Source organism: Mobula hypostoma, chromosome 6 (assembly GCF_963921235.1).
Source record: "Mobula hypostoma chromosome 6, sMobHyp1.1, whole genome shotgun sequence".
NCBI lineage: Eukaryota > Metazoa > Chordata > Chondrichthyes > Myliobatiformes > Myliobatidae > Mobula > Mobula hypostoma.
The window spans coordinates 116,417,315-116,433,532 of record NC_086102.1 but is presented as its reverse complement, the minus strand read 5'-3'; the positions used below and the strand labels follow the sequence as shown (position 1 = coordinate 116,433,532).

Genomic DNA, 16,218 nt, shown 5'->3' with positions numbered 1-16,218 from the left:
TCCGTTCCCCGAGACCCCCTTCTCTCGTTCCCCGGGCCGACTGCCTGCCCACCTTCCGGGAATACGTTCGTGCTTGGGTGCCCTGGAGTAGGAGTAGGGTAGATTTCCGAGAACGGGTGGGCCCTCCAGGGAACTGACAAAAGTAACCGTATATTATTTTCGTCAACATGTTTGTAAACCCCTGACCCACCAGCAAGCCCTCCCCCCACCTCCCAAAGAACGGACCACGCACACGCCACCACTTCTGCCTCAAAAAGATATGATTTAATCTCTCGGAAAAAACAGACAAAATGAATATCTCTTTTTTTAAAAAAAATGCACGTGTTATCTACAAAGCAGTGTTAAACCAGAACTAGTTTCAACTTTATTATATAAAAAAACCTATTCACACTACTGCAGCTCAGCAGCCTGCTCTGGCTCCTGAGCCATCTACAGTCGGGGTGGGGTGACCCAGTGAGGAGGGGAGGGGAATGCAAGGGTTTCACACAGACTGTAGGAGCACTGCCGGCAGTCTCCCTCCCTCCGGCAACCCCTGGGGCCACAGCCTTCGGTCGCTGGCAGAGACCTCCTTCGTGTCTGCTGTGGAGTCGTTTCTTTGGTTCGTTCCCGGCCTGTCGGTCTGGTGCGTCCGCGTGTCTCTGTGTGTACGTGAGTGTCTGTGTGTGTGTGTGTGTGTGTGTGTGTGTGTGTGTGTGTGTGTGTGTGTGTGTGTGTGTGTGTGTGTGTGTGTCCGTGTCCATGTATGCGTGTTCGTGTATCCGTGTATGTATTGTGTGTGTCCGTGAGTGTGAGAGTGTGTGTTGTGTGTCGGAAGGACTACATTCGTCTGCTGTTCCTCAACGTGACCGGCTGGCGCCTCTCCCTTCACTTGGCGCGCTGGGGGCCGGGGCCGCCCGCCTGTGCCTTCTGCTTCACTTGCTGCACGATCTCCCGGATCTTGCGCTGCGCTGTCTGGGCCGGACAAGTGGGGGTGGAGAGGGAGGGCAAAAGACACAAAACACAACCCGTCAGGCACGGAAGAGCAAGCCCCGTCCTCCTGCTGGCAACCAGCACATGTTGGCAACTCTGGGCTGGTCAGGCAGCATCTTGAAGACCACACACAACTCAGTCAACATTTACACGCTCATGCTTAGATTTTACACCAACACACGATACTCTGCAATGCTGGGAACTCTCAGGATGCCGAAGGGACTCGGAATATAAAACATATAGAAATGGGGGAAAAAGTCAAAGTCGGGACTGGAAAGGAATGAGAATAAGTACGACTTCATGAACTCAGCAGGTCTCTTCAGAACTCAAGCATTCTTCAAATCCTTCCCCATCTTTCATTCTTCAGTCCTGACGAAGGGTTCCAGCCCGAAACGTCAACTCATCGTTTCTAACTGATGCTGCCCGACCTGCTCAGTTCATCCAGCATACTGAAAGTGTTGCTTTGATCACAGCATCTGCAGATTATTTTGAGAATAAGTGCCAGCTAGAAGGTGATGGGTAGAGACAAGTGGGTGGGGAAGGGGGAATGAAGGAACAAGCTGGGATGTGATGGGTGGAAAAAGCAGGAGTCTGAGGAGCGTGGATCATGGGAGAAAGGGAAGGAGGAGGGGCACCAGGAGAGGTGATAGGCAGCTAAAGAGATAAGGGGTGAAGTCAGAGTTGGAATTGAGGAGGGAGGGGAAACTTACTGGAAGTTGGAGATGATGGATGTTCACGCCCTCAGTTTGGAGGCTAAGCAGATGGAAACGAAGGTGTTGCTCCTCCAACACGAGGGTGGCCTCATGGTAGAAGTAGAGGATGCCCTGTCACAATGGGAATGGGGGTTGGAATTAAAACAGCTGGCCACTGGTAAATCCTCCCCCTGTGGATGGAGTGAAGCTGCTGGACAAAGTGGCCCGTCAATCTACGTCGGGCGTACCAGATACATAGACGACCCCAACAGATTCGCAGGTGAAGTGTTGTCTTACCTGGAAAGATTGTTTGGGGCTCTGAATGGAGGTGGGGAAGAGGTGAATGGGCAGCTGAGGGTGACATTTGACCTGCAAATCTGTTCGGCTCATCCGCTGTATCCAGAGCTCTGAATGTGGCCTCCTCGACGTAGGTGAGACCCGACATGGATTGGGAGAGGGCTCTATCAAGCACTTTGTTCCATCCACAAAAAGCAGGACTTTCCAGTAGCCAACCATTTTAATTCCAATCCCCATTCCCATTCCAACATGTCAGTCCATGGCCTCCTCTACTGTCATTACGAGGCCACTCTCAGGTTAGAGGATCAACACTTCATAATCTACCTGGGTAGCCTCCAACCTGATGGCATGAACATTGATTTCTCCAATGTCTGCCAATTCTTCCCTTTCCCCCTTCAATTCCTCACTTTGTCCTCCCTTATCTCTTCCTCTTACTTGCCTATCACCCCCCATCCCGGTGCCCCACCTTCCCTTTCTCCCGTGGTCCACACCCCTCTATCAGATTCCTTCTTCTCCAGTCCTTTACCTTTTCCACCACCACCACCTAGCACCTTACTTCATTATCCTCCCCCACCCTTCCAGCTTATACTCCCCCCTCCCCCACCTTCGTATCCTGGCTGCTTCCTCTTCCTTTCCAGTCCTGATGAAGGGTCTCAGCCCAAAACATTGACTGGTTGTTCATTTTTGTAGATGCTGCCTGACTTGCTGAGTTCCTCTAGCACCTTGTACTGCCTTAGAGGTCAGGATTCCTAAACGAATCCAGGCTGGAATGAGAAAAGCCGAGGCTTTGTAAGGCATTGGTCTGACTGCACTTGTATTATGAGCAGTTCTGGGCCTCTTAATCTAAGAACTGTGCTGGCACCGGACAGGATCCAGAGGAGGTTCATGAGAATGATCCCAGGAATTAAACTGTGAATGTACAAGGAGCATTTTGATGACTTTGGGCTATACATGCTGGAGTTTGGAAGATTGAGGGATCTCATTGAAACCTTTCAAAATATTGAAAAGCCTAGATAGAGCGGACATGGAGAGGATGTTTCCTATTGTGAGGGAGGCTAGGACCAGAGTACAGCCTCAGAAAAGAAGGATATTCCCTTAGAACACAGAAGAGGAGACATTTATTTAGCCAGATGATGGTGAATCGATGGAATTCATTGGCCCAGATGGTTCTGGAGGCCAAGTCATTTGGTATATTTAAAGAGAGGGATTGGTAGTAAGGATGTCAACAGTTATGGGGAGAAGGCAGGAGAATGGGGTTGAGAGGGATCATAAGACAGCCATGATAGAATAGTGGAGCAAAAAATAATGGGCTGAGTGGCTAATTCTGCTCCCATCCCATGTTCTCATATAGGAGCAGAATTCAGCCATTCAAACCATCAAGTCTGTTCTACAACTCAACCATGGCTGATTTATCCTCCCAATCTAATTCTCCTTGTAATGCTTTATCCCCTTACCACTCAGTTCTCATCAATCTCTGCCTTAAATGCACCCGATGACTTGCCTCCACCACTCTCTGGGGCAACGAAATTGAGAGCTTCACCACCCTTAGGATGAAGAAATTCCTCATCTCAGCTTTAATGGCACACCCCTCTATTCTGAGACTGCCCTCAGACCCTAGGATCTCCTACTAACAGGAGAGAGGCACTTTTGGGGTCAAAGATGTTAACCCTCGACTGGTCAGGCAGCACCTGTGGGGAAAGTCTTTAGCCTGAGATGTTGACTGCATTTCTCTCTCTGCAGATGCTGCCCGAGTTGCTGAGCTTCCCCCTTCCCCCAGTGGAATTTCATCCTCATAAGAATGCGGACAAGGGGTGTTCAGGTCAGGGAGTAAGAGCCCTCTCTCCAAACAGAGGGAGGAGAATCTTTGAAAACCTCTCCCAGTGACCATGAAGGTTGTTTCACAGCCTCCTTCAAAGCAGAGATTAATGGACATTTGTACATTAAGGGACACTGGAGGATGGTGAAGGTAGATCAGCCAGGATCTCGGTGAGCAGTCAAACAGGTAAAAGGGCTGAGTAGTTTATTGTTGTTCCCAAGTACTAGAAATCAGCAGTGATAGCTGGTATAACAGTGGAGGAGATCCCACTGCTGCCTGTAAGAATTTGTACGTTTTCCCCTTGACGGCGTGGATTTCCTCCCACAGTCCAAAGATGTACTGGTTGGTAGGTTAATTGGTCATTACAAATTGTCCCACGATTAGGCTAGGATTAAATTGGCGGGGGGGGGGGGTTGTGGGTGGCTTGAAGGGCCAGAAGGACCTATTCTGCCCTGTATCTCAATAAGTACAAATCACTTACACAAAATACTCTGCAGATGCTGGGGTCAGAGCAACACTCACAACACGCTGGAGGAACTCAGCAGGTCAGGCAGCATCCGTGGAAACGACCAGTCAACGTTTTGGGCCAGAACCCTTCGTCAGGACTGAAGAGGGAAGGGGCAGAGGCCCTATAAAGAAGGTGGGGGGAGGGTGGGAAGGAGAAGGCTGGAGCCCATTTAATTTGAAGGTTTGATGTGCTGTGCATTCAGAGATCCTCTTTTGCACACCACTGTTGTAACCAGGTTATTTGAGTTACCGTTACCTTCATGTCAGCTTAAACCAGTCTGGCCATTCTCCTCTGACGTCTCTCATTAACAAGGCATTTTCGCCCCACAAAACTACCGCTCACTGGATGTTCAATGTTTTTCACTTCATTCTCTGTAAACTCTAGAGATGGCTGTGCCTGCAGATCCCAGGAGATCAGCAGTTTCTGCGATACTCAAACTACCCCGTCTGGTACAAAACAACCATTCCTCAAAGTCACTTAGTTCACACTTGTTCTCCAGTCCGAACAACAACTGAACCTCTTGACCATAAACCTCTCGTGCACTGGGCTGCTGTCACATGCTTGGCTGATTGGACATTTGCATTAACGAGGTGTACAAGTAAGTGTACCTAATGAAGTGGCCACAGAGTATATAAAAGATGAGATCGCTACACAAGATGTTGGTGAGGCCACATAACATTTGGGTATTGTGTTCAGTTTTAGTTGCCCTGTTATGCAAAAGACACGATTAAACTGGAAAGAGTGCGGAAATGATTTACAAAGAAGTTGCCAGAACTTGAGGGGTTGAGTTAGGGGGAAGAGGTTATAGACAGGGCTGGGACTGTACTCCTTGGAGTGTAGGTAACTAAGGGATGATTTTATACAAGTATGTAAAGTCATGAGGACCACAGGTAATGTGTGCAGTCTTTGTTCCAGGACTGGGGAATTGAAAACTAGAGGACATAGTTTTAAGGTTAGAGGTGAAAGGGGCGATTGTTTTACACACTGGGTGGTAGGTAGATAGAAACAGCTGTCAGAGGAAGTGGCTCAGGCAGGCATGTAGGATACATTTTAGTAGTAGATGGACAGTTATATGGACCACAAGTGTTTTAAGGGACATGGGCCAAGTGCTGGGAAATGGGATCAACTTGAAGATGCATCTTGGTTGGAATAGACGTGTGGTGTGGGCTGAGAGATCCTTCTCTGTGCTGTGGAACACTTACTCGTGTGTCTTCTGGCTGTCAAAGCAATCCCATGAGTCTCTTCCCCGCCCCTCTTCCCACTTACTTTCTTTCATATTCCATCAACTCTCCCCACACCATCCCCCAGATTCTGCCACTGACCCACACACTGGGGGGGGGGGACTCGGTGCAGCCCAGTAATCTACCAGCTGCACACCTTTAGAACGTGGGAAGAAACTGGAGCACCCACGAGGAAAGCCACACCACCGCTGGCAGTCTGCTACATCAGACTGATCGGCAAAGGCGCACTCACCACGTGGGAAAAGACACGTGGTCATTTTTCTCAGTTTACCTCACTGATTCCCTTCCTCTGCGGTCCCCATCTATAGGGGGAGGGAGGAACGGTATTGGATCGATTGTGAGAATGGCCCGAGTGCACGCGCGGCAGGTTGGTCACACAGTGAATCGACTGGGCCTCCTACACACAGGGGGCGCTCTCTTTTGTGCACAGGCTTTCGTCTCGGGGCCCAGTTCGTAGCTCCCACACTGTAATGCCCAGCGCAAACCGTTACGAACATGACTCAGTAAAAAACATTTAATCGTACTACCTCCTCCTTGTTCTTGCCCCGCGGATTTGTTACTGGGAGAACGGGCGAACTCCACACAGACAGCACCCAAGGTCAGGATTGAACCTGGGTCACTGGGAGGCAACGGCTCTGCCAGAGGCTGTAGGCTGGTTGCCAGGGGGCAGTCTGGGAATCGAACCCGTGGGCTTCACTCGGGACACAGTGAAGTCATTTGCCTCCACAGGTCTGCCCAATCTTCAGTAGGGGTATAGCTGATTTACACCTCCAGCTCCCTGACTCTGTCCTCTGTCCTGCACAATCTCAGCACCCCCACTGAAACAACCCAAACTTCTCCTGGTCCAGCAAGTAGATGCCACGTCCAAGAAATCGCACCAATGCCTCTTATTTCCTCTGAAGAGTTCAGAAATTCGACTGTCACCAACTTTACTGACTGCATCACAGAAAGCATTCTATCGAGATGCGCCACGACCACAAGGAACCGCAGAGCTGCGGACACCTCTCAGTGCGCCACAGGAACCAGCCTCCCCTCCAAGGACGGTTTCTACATTTTGCTGCCTCGGTAAAGCAGCCGACATCATCAAAGGCCCCTCGCACGCCAGACATTCTTCCTCCTCCACCGTCTCTTCTGGCAGGAGACACAAAAGCCGGAAAGCACGCACCACTGGGCTCAAGGACAACTTCTGTCCTGCAGTAATAACAGTACTCTCGGATGGGCTCTTGACCTCACGTGGCCTTGCACTACCTGCACTGCTCCTTGTAACTGTAACACCACTGATCTGTACAGATGGCATGCTGCTTCACTGTACAACCAGTCCTGTTGCTGCCTGCCCGCAGGTTTCCCCCAGCAGACGGTTTGTTGCAGCTACTGTCCCCCGTTGTTTGATGCCGAGTAGAGCTCCTAGTGGAGTTGGAGCAGGAGCCCCAGACCCCTGTGCGCGTGGTGGGGCTCCCCCCTCCCTACCACGAGCCCCAGCTCTGTTCCGGCTGCGACCCACTCCCGCGTTCTGCAGCACAGCAACACTCACTCTGCCAAAGCCAGGTCACCTGGTTCGAAGGTCAAGGATCAAGTTCTCAGCCATGGGCAGTGCAGTGGATAGCCTATAATGGTGTGACCAGAATTGCACACGATACTCCACCTTGTGGCCTACCAGTTTTACAGTATCCTGACTTGCTGCTAGTGATGAAGGCGAAGAAACAATACTCCTTTACCACTTAGTCTACTTGAGTTGTTACTTTCAAGGTGCTTTTCAAGTTGGACCCTACCATCCCTCTGTACATCAGCTGGGATTACTTTAGTGTGAAAGGCTCAGAGGGGAAAGAATTTTTAAAGTACACTGAGAATAACCTTCTAAGCTGGCATAGTCAGACTAGAGAAAGGTAAGTACTGGTCATAACTTTAATAAATGAAGCCAGGCAAGTGGTTGAAATGGCAGTGGAGGCACACTTCAGAGTGGCCAGCCAGGACACTTACCAAGAAAGACGAAGATAGATTAGAAATTAATGAAGGCCTATTATAACATGATAAGACCGGTAGGTACAGGGAAGTAATGACATACAGGTTGGTCAGGATGTGACCACTGGGATTCATTCAAAAGTGAAACGGCAAAGATTTAGGGCTAACGTGTTCCCAAGAGGTTGAGAGGTTTTTTGGCCAAAAAGTCGGACGAAGCCTGAATGCAAAGGGATATGGAAGGGCAGGAAAAGGTGCCATGTCAGGAGTGTTTGGAAACTCTGGGCCTGTACTCACTGGAACTTGGGGGGGGGGGGCGAAATCACACTGAAACCTGCTGAATATTGAAAGCCCCAGATCGACGGGATGTGGAGAGGATGTTGCGTTAGAGTAGAGATGAGGAGGAATTTCTTCAGGCAGAGAGTTAATCTGTGGAATTTATAGCCACAGAAGGCTGTGGAGGCCAAGTCACTGGATACATTTACAGAAGTTGATTAGTCAGGGTGTCAAAGGTTGTGGGGAGAAGGAAGGAGAATGGGGTTGAGAGGGATAATAGATCAGCCATGGTGGAATGGCGGAACAGACTTGATGGGCTGAATACTGCTCCTACGTCTTATGGTCTTATATGGAAGGGTAGTAGATGTACAACTGGAAACAAAAAGGATCCCTTCAGGAGTTTAGGTGAAAAGGATATCTGAAAATACATCCCGGCGAAAGGAGTCGGGACAAGATTGATGAAAATCCCGAAGTGTTTTGAAGAGTCCCAGCAGGGTTGCACTGGCTACTGGAGCTGCCACCTCACAGGTCCAGCGTGCCGGATTCAATGCTGACCCAGGCCACAGCCTGTGTGGAACATGCAAGGTCTTCCTGTGACTGTGTGGGTTTTCTCCGGATATGACGTGCAGTTTATTAAGCTGTGAGTGTAGCTGAGTGGCACAACAGATGGTGGGGGGTGGAGTGGGGAGAGGGACCAGGATGGGACCGGCGTAGGTCAGTTAAATGGAGCTCAGCGGACCGAAGGGCCTGTTCCCATGCTGCCTCTCTGTACAAGAATAATCAGAGGCAGAGTGGGGCCCATTAGGGACAAAAAGAACAATACGTACATGGAGTCACAGGATGGATAAGTCAAAGTCGAGGGATAGAGTTTAAGAGCCGCAAGGTAATGATGCAGCTCTATAAAACTCTGGTTAGGCCATACTTGGAGTACTGTGTCCAGTTCTGGTCACCTCACTATAGGAAGGATGTGGAAGCATTGGAAAGGGTACAGAGGAGATTTACCAGGATGCTGCCTGGTTTAGAGAGTATGGATTATGATCAGAGATTAAGGGAGCTAGGGCTTTACTCTTTGGAGAGAAGGAGGATGAGAGGAGACATGATAGAGGTGTACAAGATAATAAGAGGAATAGATAGAGTGGATAGCCAGTGCCTCTTCCCCAGGGCACCACTGCTCAATACAAGAGGACATAGCTTTAAGGTAAGGGGTGGGAAGTTCAAGGGGATATTAGAGGAAGGTTTTTTATTCAGAGAGCGGTTGGTGCGTGGAATGCACTGCCTGAGTCAGTGGTGGAAGCAGATACACTAGTGAAATTTAAGAGACTACTAGACAGGTATATGGAGGAATTTAAGGTGGAGGCTTATATGGGAGGCAGGGTTTAAGGATCGGCGCAACTTTTTGGCTGAAGGGCCTGTACTGTGCTGTACTATTCTATGTTCTATGGGAGTCGGGTCTTAACTGAATACTTCTTATCTGTATCTACTGTGAAACAGACACTGTACCTGGAGGATTCAGAGAGGGACGGTGAAATTCTTTCAACGTTATTAAAAAAAACATACATGAGTGGCATGGCAGCATAGTGATTAGCACAACGCTGTTACAGGGCTCCTGATCGCCGAATGCAGTTCCATTCCCAGCGCTGCCCGTAAGGAGTTTGTACCATCTCCCTGGTTTCCTCCTGGTGCTCTGGTCTCCTGCCACATTCTATACACGTACGGGGACGAGTGAGTGAGTTGTGGGCAGGCTTTGCCAGCGCTGGGAGCCTGGCTACCCTTGCGGGCTGCCCCTGCGCTATCCCCACTGATTCGATTTGACACAATCCGCGCATTTCAATGTAGATGTGACAAATAAACAAAATAGTTCTCATCATTAATCTCCATCTACGAGGCTTAAAAGGGAGTCCAGGGTCTGACGAGACGGGTCCCAGGCTGTTAATGGAAGGGCAGGGGAACAGTTCACTGGGGCCCTGATACTGATGATTAGAGCTTCCCTCACACAGGTGAGGGGCCAGATCACTGGAGAACAGCAAGTGCTGGGAAAAGGCCAGTGGTAGGGAAATACCAGGAAAAAAATCCTGAGACAGGATTAATCTATTACTTCATGCATGAAGAGCTGGGTTGGGCACATCTGGCGGGTGCTTGTTAGGGGTGCAGTCAGGGCAAATTGTTTGGACCTTCTGAGGGCGGGCCAGGCACACTGACGGGGATGGACAGGCACTTGAATTCCCGTGGGACAGACCGGAAACTGAATCAGTACTGGCAGGGATGATGGTTGGCACGGAGACCGAGGGTCAAAGGGCACGTTTCTGAGCCGCCACGCTCCCAGCTGGCAGACTCCCCCCAGAGGCTGCCGAGTGCAGCTCATTATCACTGCTGTCACCAGATGCCGGGACAGCGCCTCTCCACAGGGTGAGTTGTCCAGTCACCGGCAAGCAGGCGGAAAGCCACGCTAATGCTAGTCGTCATGGTGAGGGAGGGCTGTGATTGGGTGGGGTGAGGGAGGGCTGTGATTAGATGGGGTGAGGGAGGGCTGTGACTGGATGGGGTGAGGGAGGGCTGTGATTGGATGGGGTGAGGGAGGGCTGTGATTGGATGGGGTGAGGGAGGGCTGTGATTGGATGGGATGAGGAAGGGCTGTGATTAGATGGGGTGAGGGAGGGCTGTGATTGGATGGGGGTGGGGGCAGCCTGCAGCAAAACGTGGACAGGACCAACCCACCACATCGACAGGCCGAGGGGGTAGGAAAAGCAGGGGTGTTTCCGAGCCCCTGGGTTGGAACACGAGGAGGCAGCCTGGTTTTACAAGGCCCCCTCTGTTTTGGGGACATGGGCACAGACCCCAGTGTGGGGCAGAGCCAAGGATCAGTCGTTGAGGCCGGGTAAAGCCGATGCCCGGGCACAGACAGTGGAAAACAGTGTCACTCACTCTCACCACACTGCCGGGACGTTTGCTGTGCGCAGGCTGGGGCGTTGCCTTGTACTGCAGTGTGGGAAGCTGACGGGGGCTTCAGACACAGGTAGGACAACGTAGTCTGATCACAGTGCAAACGCCCACACACACACACACACCCCAACCCACCCCCTCTAGCGGAGGGAAAGCACAGCCTACAGACTACCTGACTGGCAAAGAAGTGTCCAACGATCTTGACGATGACCTCGTCGTTGCTGTCGGGCGTCTGGTCCCGGGGAACAATCACCTCGGCGCTTGTGATGTTCTGCAGTTCGTTTACCTGGTGGACAGAGAGGGGGATGGTCAGCATGGCAGAGAGGGGACGGTCAGCATGGCAGAGAGGGGACGGTCAGCATGGCAGAGAAAGGGACAGTCAGCATGGCAGAGAGGGGGACGGTCAGCATGGCAGAGAGGGGGGCAGTCAGCATGGCAGAGAGGGGATGGTCAGCATGGCAGAGAGGGGATGGTCAGCATGGCAGTGGGGGACGGTCAGCATGGCAGAGAGGGGACAGTCAGCATGGCAGAGAGGGAACGGTCAGAATGGCAGAGAGGGAACGGTCAGAATGGCAGAGAGGGGGACGGTCAGCATGGCAGAGTGGGACGGTCAGCATGGCAGAGTGGGACGGTCAGCATGGCAGAGTGGGACGCAGTGAGGGATGGTCAAACAGGGGCAACAGAGTCAAACTGCATAGAAACAGGTCCTTCGGCTCAACTGGTCCACGTCCACCAAGATTTCCATCCAAGCTAATCCTATTTGCCTGCGTTTGGCCATTACTCTCAAATCTATCCTTATCCACGTATCTGTCAGGTGCTGATTAAATATTGTTAACGCACCTCCCTCAGCCTCTGGCCCTGACGGCTCCACTGTCTGGGGTGTCACAGTAGCGAACTGGCCAGCGCAATTGCTTTACATCACAGATTGAGGTTCAATTCCCGCCACTGTCTGTAAGGCATTAGTACAATCTCCCTGTGACTGTGTGACTTTCCTCCGGGTGCCCTGGTTTCCTCCCACATTCCAAAGACGTACGGATTAGGGTTAGTGAGTTGTGGGCTTGCTACGTTGGCGCTGGAAGTGTGGCGACATCTTTAGCCCACCCCCAGCACAACCCTTGGACTATGTTCTTCACCGATGCACTTTACTGTACTTCTGATGTTTCGATGTACATGTGACAAATAAAGCTAATCTTTAAGTTGCCTCTCAGGTTCCTATTAAATCCCTTCTCAGCTTAAAACTTCATTCTCTGGTTCTTGACTCACAAAACTGGGGAAGAGGTCCCCATTTACCCTGCCCCTGCCCCTCATGATTTTGTACACCACCATAAGATGACCCACTCCCATTCTCCTGCACTCCAGTCAATACAGTCCCAGCCTGCTCAACCTCCCTTTGGAAGTCAACCCCGAGTCCAGACAAAATCCTCAAAACTCTTTCACCTTAAATGTCACCTTTCCTGCAGCAGCGTGATCAAAACCGAAAACAATATTCCAAATGCCACCTCACCAACATCTTGTACAACCGTGACATAATCTGCCTGCCGGCCGTCAGAGACGTGCACTGGGGGGCAAAGGGTGGGGCAGAGGCTGTTTGTCACAACCACAGATTCAGCAGCGCAGTAGATATGGCAATTGTGCTTGTGAATATGCATATATCAGCTAATTATTATCTAATCATGATAGTATTTAACTCCATACTTGTCATCGTAGTGCTTGCTGAGACTTGGATAGAGCACAGTAACGCTTCGCTACCTGTTTGCATTCGGCTTTCCCCGAGAAATTGGACTGTTGAGTCAACAGACTTTGAAGACTAGCGGTATTCATTTAATGTTTTGATGCTTTTTCAGCCACAGTGTAGGCTTCATTTTCTATTTGAGAGTCTTACTTAACCGCCCTGTTCGGCCTAGTGTTTATTGTTTTATTTTCCCTTTAACACCATTCACAATAAAGTCTGTGAGCTCTCGACCTGCTTCAGTGTCTCTCACTCCGCACTTGGGCTGTATCCGAACCTGGTGACAGCAAGTCTCGAACCAACACAAAGATGGACCCAGCAGAGACAGAGCAGCTGACCTTGGCCGTGAAATTCATTGGTCAGGTAGGAGACAAGCTACAGGCAATGGAATCTGTTTTCAGTGAAGTTACGGAGGCAATGAGGCAGATAACCTCGTGCCGACAAGCCCAGTCTCACTTGGAGGAGCAGGTATCGTCCCTAGCCGCAACAGTTCAACAACTTACCGCAGACAATCAGACTCAGGTGTCTGCGATTTCCACACTCATGGCCGCAGTCCACAAACTTCAGCTGACAGGCATTAACGTTCTCGCCAGCTCAATTCAGCAGCCTCAGGCCGTCTCAGTCCCACTCCCAGCATCTCGCAGGTCCTCCTTTTCTGCTGCACCGACAAACTCTGCTACTAATGCTCCCGTTCCCGCACCTGGACCAGAGCCGACTCCCACGACCGTTCAGGAACCGAGTATTCCACCAGCAGGCAGATATTCTGGTGATCCCGATGGTTGCAGAGATTTTATTACTCAATGTGAACTGACATTCCAAGCCCAGCCTGGTCGTTTTGGTGATGATGCGCAAAAATTGGCGTACATGGTCAATCTTTTTGACGGACCTCACTCAGCCTGTTCAACGCTTTTTGGAACAAGGATACCCCGCAGCGCAGTTGTTCCGAATTTTGTAGTGGAGTTAAGGAGGGTTTTTGATCTTCCAGTATGGGGTGAGATGGTTGCCCACCGACTCTTCGACCTGCGCTAAGGCAGAGGAATGGTGAGAGCCTATGCAGTGAAATTCTGTACCCTTGCAGTAGAGACAGGATGGAATGAGAGATTGCTCGTCACTGCCTTCCAGCGTGGACTGAACACAGGGGTCCGGCATGGGGCCGCTGTCTGGGACGAGCAGGATAATCTGGATGACACGATTAATCTGGCTATTCGAGTTGACGACCGGGTGACTGAGTGACGCAGTGAAAGAATGTTTCAAACTTCCCACACTCTGCCAGATCACTGTCTTTCCTTGCCCTCCCCCCATCCCTCATCCGATCACCATCATTCCTCGCCCTCTCCCCCTCCCTCACCACCCAGCACCCAGCCCACAGAGGAGCCTATGTAAGTGGGGCGTATGCGCCTGCCTCAGGAGGAACGAGAGCGGCGCTGGAGAACAGGTTCCTGCCTCTATTGTGGTGATCCAGGACACTTCCAGGTGGCATGTTCCTAGTGTCCAGTAAGAGAATTCCCCTCAGCAGGGAGAGTAATCCTGACAGGTCGGTTCTCTCTACAGGCAGCTTCCCCTAATTCTGTAATACTCGCAGCTTCCTTGTCGTGGAGGTCTCAGACCCATGAACTTAAGACGTTTATTGACTCTGGAGCAGCCGGGAATCTTACGGACATCTCTCTCGCTCAAAGATGGGGAGTTCCAACTCAGGAATTAAGAGAGAAGATCAATGTCAAGGCGCTGGACAGTCGACCTCTGGGAACTGGCCAGATCCACCTTTCCACCCAACCCCTCCAACTGGTGCTCGAAGGCGACCATCATGCAGAAATATTTTTCTATATGGTTAATTCACCTGAACTGCCACTGGTACTTGGTCTCCCCGGTTATCCCGACTTAACCCACGGATCGACTGGTCTCTGAAGGTACTCCAAGAGTGAGGACCAGCATGCCTGTCTACGTGTCTGGGTCCAGTTCAAGCTCCATCCTAGGACTCCCCTCCTGTGTCAGCTGAGGTTGTGGACCTGTCTGAGCTGAATATGCGGATCTCCTTGAGGTTTTCAGTAAAGGAAAGGCCACCACCCGCCCCACACCACCATACGACTGTGCCACAGACCTCCTACCTGGCACTAGTCCTCCCCGGGGCCGGCTCTTTCCTCTCTCTCGTCCTGAAACGGTGCCCATGGAGGAATACATCAAGGAGGCATTGAGCATGGGGTTTATCCATCCATCAACCTTGCCAGCAGGAGCGGGCTTTTTTTTGTGAGCAAGAAAGATGGCAAGCTGCATCGATATCGGCCCCTGAACAGCATCACTGTGAAGAACCGCTACCCTCTTCCCTTGCTGGCGTCTGCGTGTGAACACCTCCGGGGAGCAACAATATTTTCCAAAATTGATCTGCGCAATGCTTACAATCTGATTCACGTGAGAGCAGGGGATGAGTGGAAAATGGCTTTCAGCACCTCTAATGGCCACTATGAATACCTGGTGATGCGTTTTGGTCTGGTCAGCGCCCCCGCTGTATTCCAGGCCTTGGTTAATGATGTGCTCAGGGACATGTTGAACCAGTCTGTGTTTGTGTATTTAGATGACACCCTTATCTACTCCCGCTCTCATCAGGAGCATGTCCAGCATGTCTGGAGAATACTCAGACGCGTTCTTGAAAATGACCTGTACGCCAATGAGTTCCATAAAGACCAGGTGTCGTTTTTGGGCTATATACATGCCCCATCCAGTGTTCAAATGGACCTACTAAAGATCAGGCAGTTGCAGAGTAGCCCAAACCGTCTACAGTCAAACAGGTACGGTGCTTCATGGGGTTTGCGAACTTCTATCGACACTTCATCCGGAATTTCAGCTCTATTGTGGCTCCAATTAATGCACTCACCAAGAAGATCTCGGCAGGATTCCACTGGACGGACGGTGCAGACAAAATATTTTCAGAGCTAAAGCGACATTTTCACTTCTGCCCCGCTGCTGCAACACCCAGACCCATCTCAGCCATTCATTGTCAAGATGGATGCATCCGATGTAGGCGTTGGAGCTGTCCTCTCTTAGCACTTGTCTGCGGATAGCTGGCTGTACCCTTGTGCCTTTCTTTCCCGTCGCTTGACTCCGGCTGAGAGGAATTACGATGTTGGGAACTGGGAGCTTCTGGCTGACAAGGAGGCCCTGGAGGAATGCCGATGCTGGCTGGAGGGGGGCAGAGCATCCATTCTTGGCCTGGACAGATCACAAGAACCTCTCCTATATTCAGGATGCTAAGGATTCAACTCTCGTCAAGCCCAGTGGGCTCTCTTCTTCACACGGTTCAATTTCATCCTCACTTTATCATCCCAGCAGCAAGAATACAAAGGCTGCGCTCTCTCCCAGCAGTTCGACTGATCTGAGGACAGTGCCGATCCAGAGCCCATTCTTCCTCACTCGTGTATCACTGCTCCGGTGATCTGGGGAATAGAAGCAGAGGTGAGGGCCGCCCAACAATCAGATCCAAGCCCGGATGGGGGACCTCCCAACCAGCCATTTGTCCCTGTTGTGGTGCGTTCCAAAGTGTTGGAATGGGGTCACTCTTACCGTCTGGCTGGACATCCCAGGAACTCAACGGACTCCGGAGTTTATAGAGACAATTTTGGCGACCATCTATGTCCCAGAATGTCCACGAATTTGTATCTGCCTGTCCCACCTGCGCTCAGAACAGGACATCATGCCAGCGTCCTGCGGGTCTGTTATGTCCACTGCCTGTGCCCCACCGCCCCGGTCCCACCTCTCAGTAGATTTCATCATTGGTCTGCCCCCGTTTAATGGAAACACCA

At 51.1% G+C, this 16,218-nt stretch overlaps 1 protein-coding gene across 5 annotated transcripts in view; it reads right to left on the bottom strand.

Annotated features, from left to right (window-relative positions):
• Window positions 1–339: 339 nt before the first annotated feature.
• Window positions 340–16,218, bottom strand: part of igf2bp2a (insulin-like growth factor 2 mRNA binding protein 2a) — a 163,145-nt gene continuing 147,266 nt past the window's right edge. For all 5 annotated transcript variants that reach the window (XM_063051532.1, XM_063051534.1, XM_063051533.1 and 2 more), the window contains 2 exons: window positions 10,868–10,981; window positions 340–951 (listed from right to left, as the gene is read on the bottom strand). In XM_063051532.1, coding sequence (XP_062907602.1) covers window positions 865–951; window positions 10,868–10,981 — 201 coding nt within the window. In that variant the 3' untranslated portion in view covers window positions 340–864. The remainder of the gene's footprint in view (window positions 952–10,867; window positions 10,982–16,218) is intronic.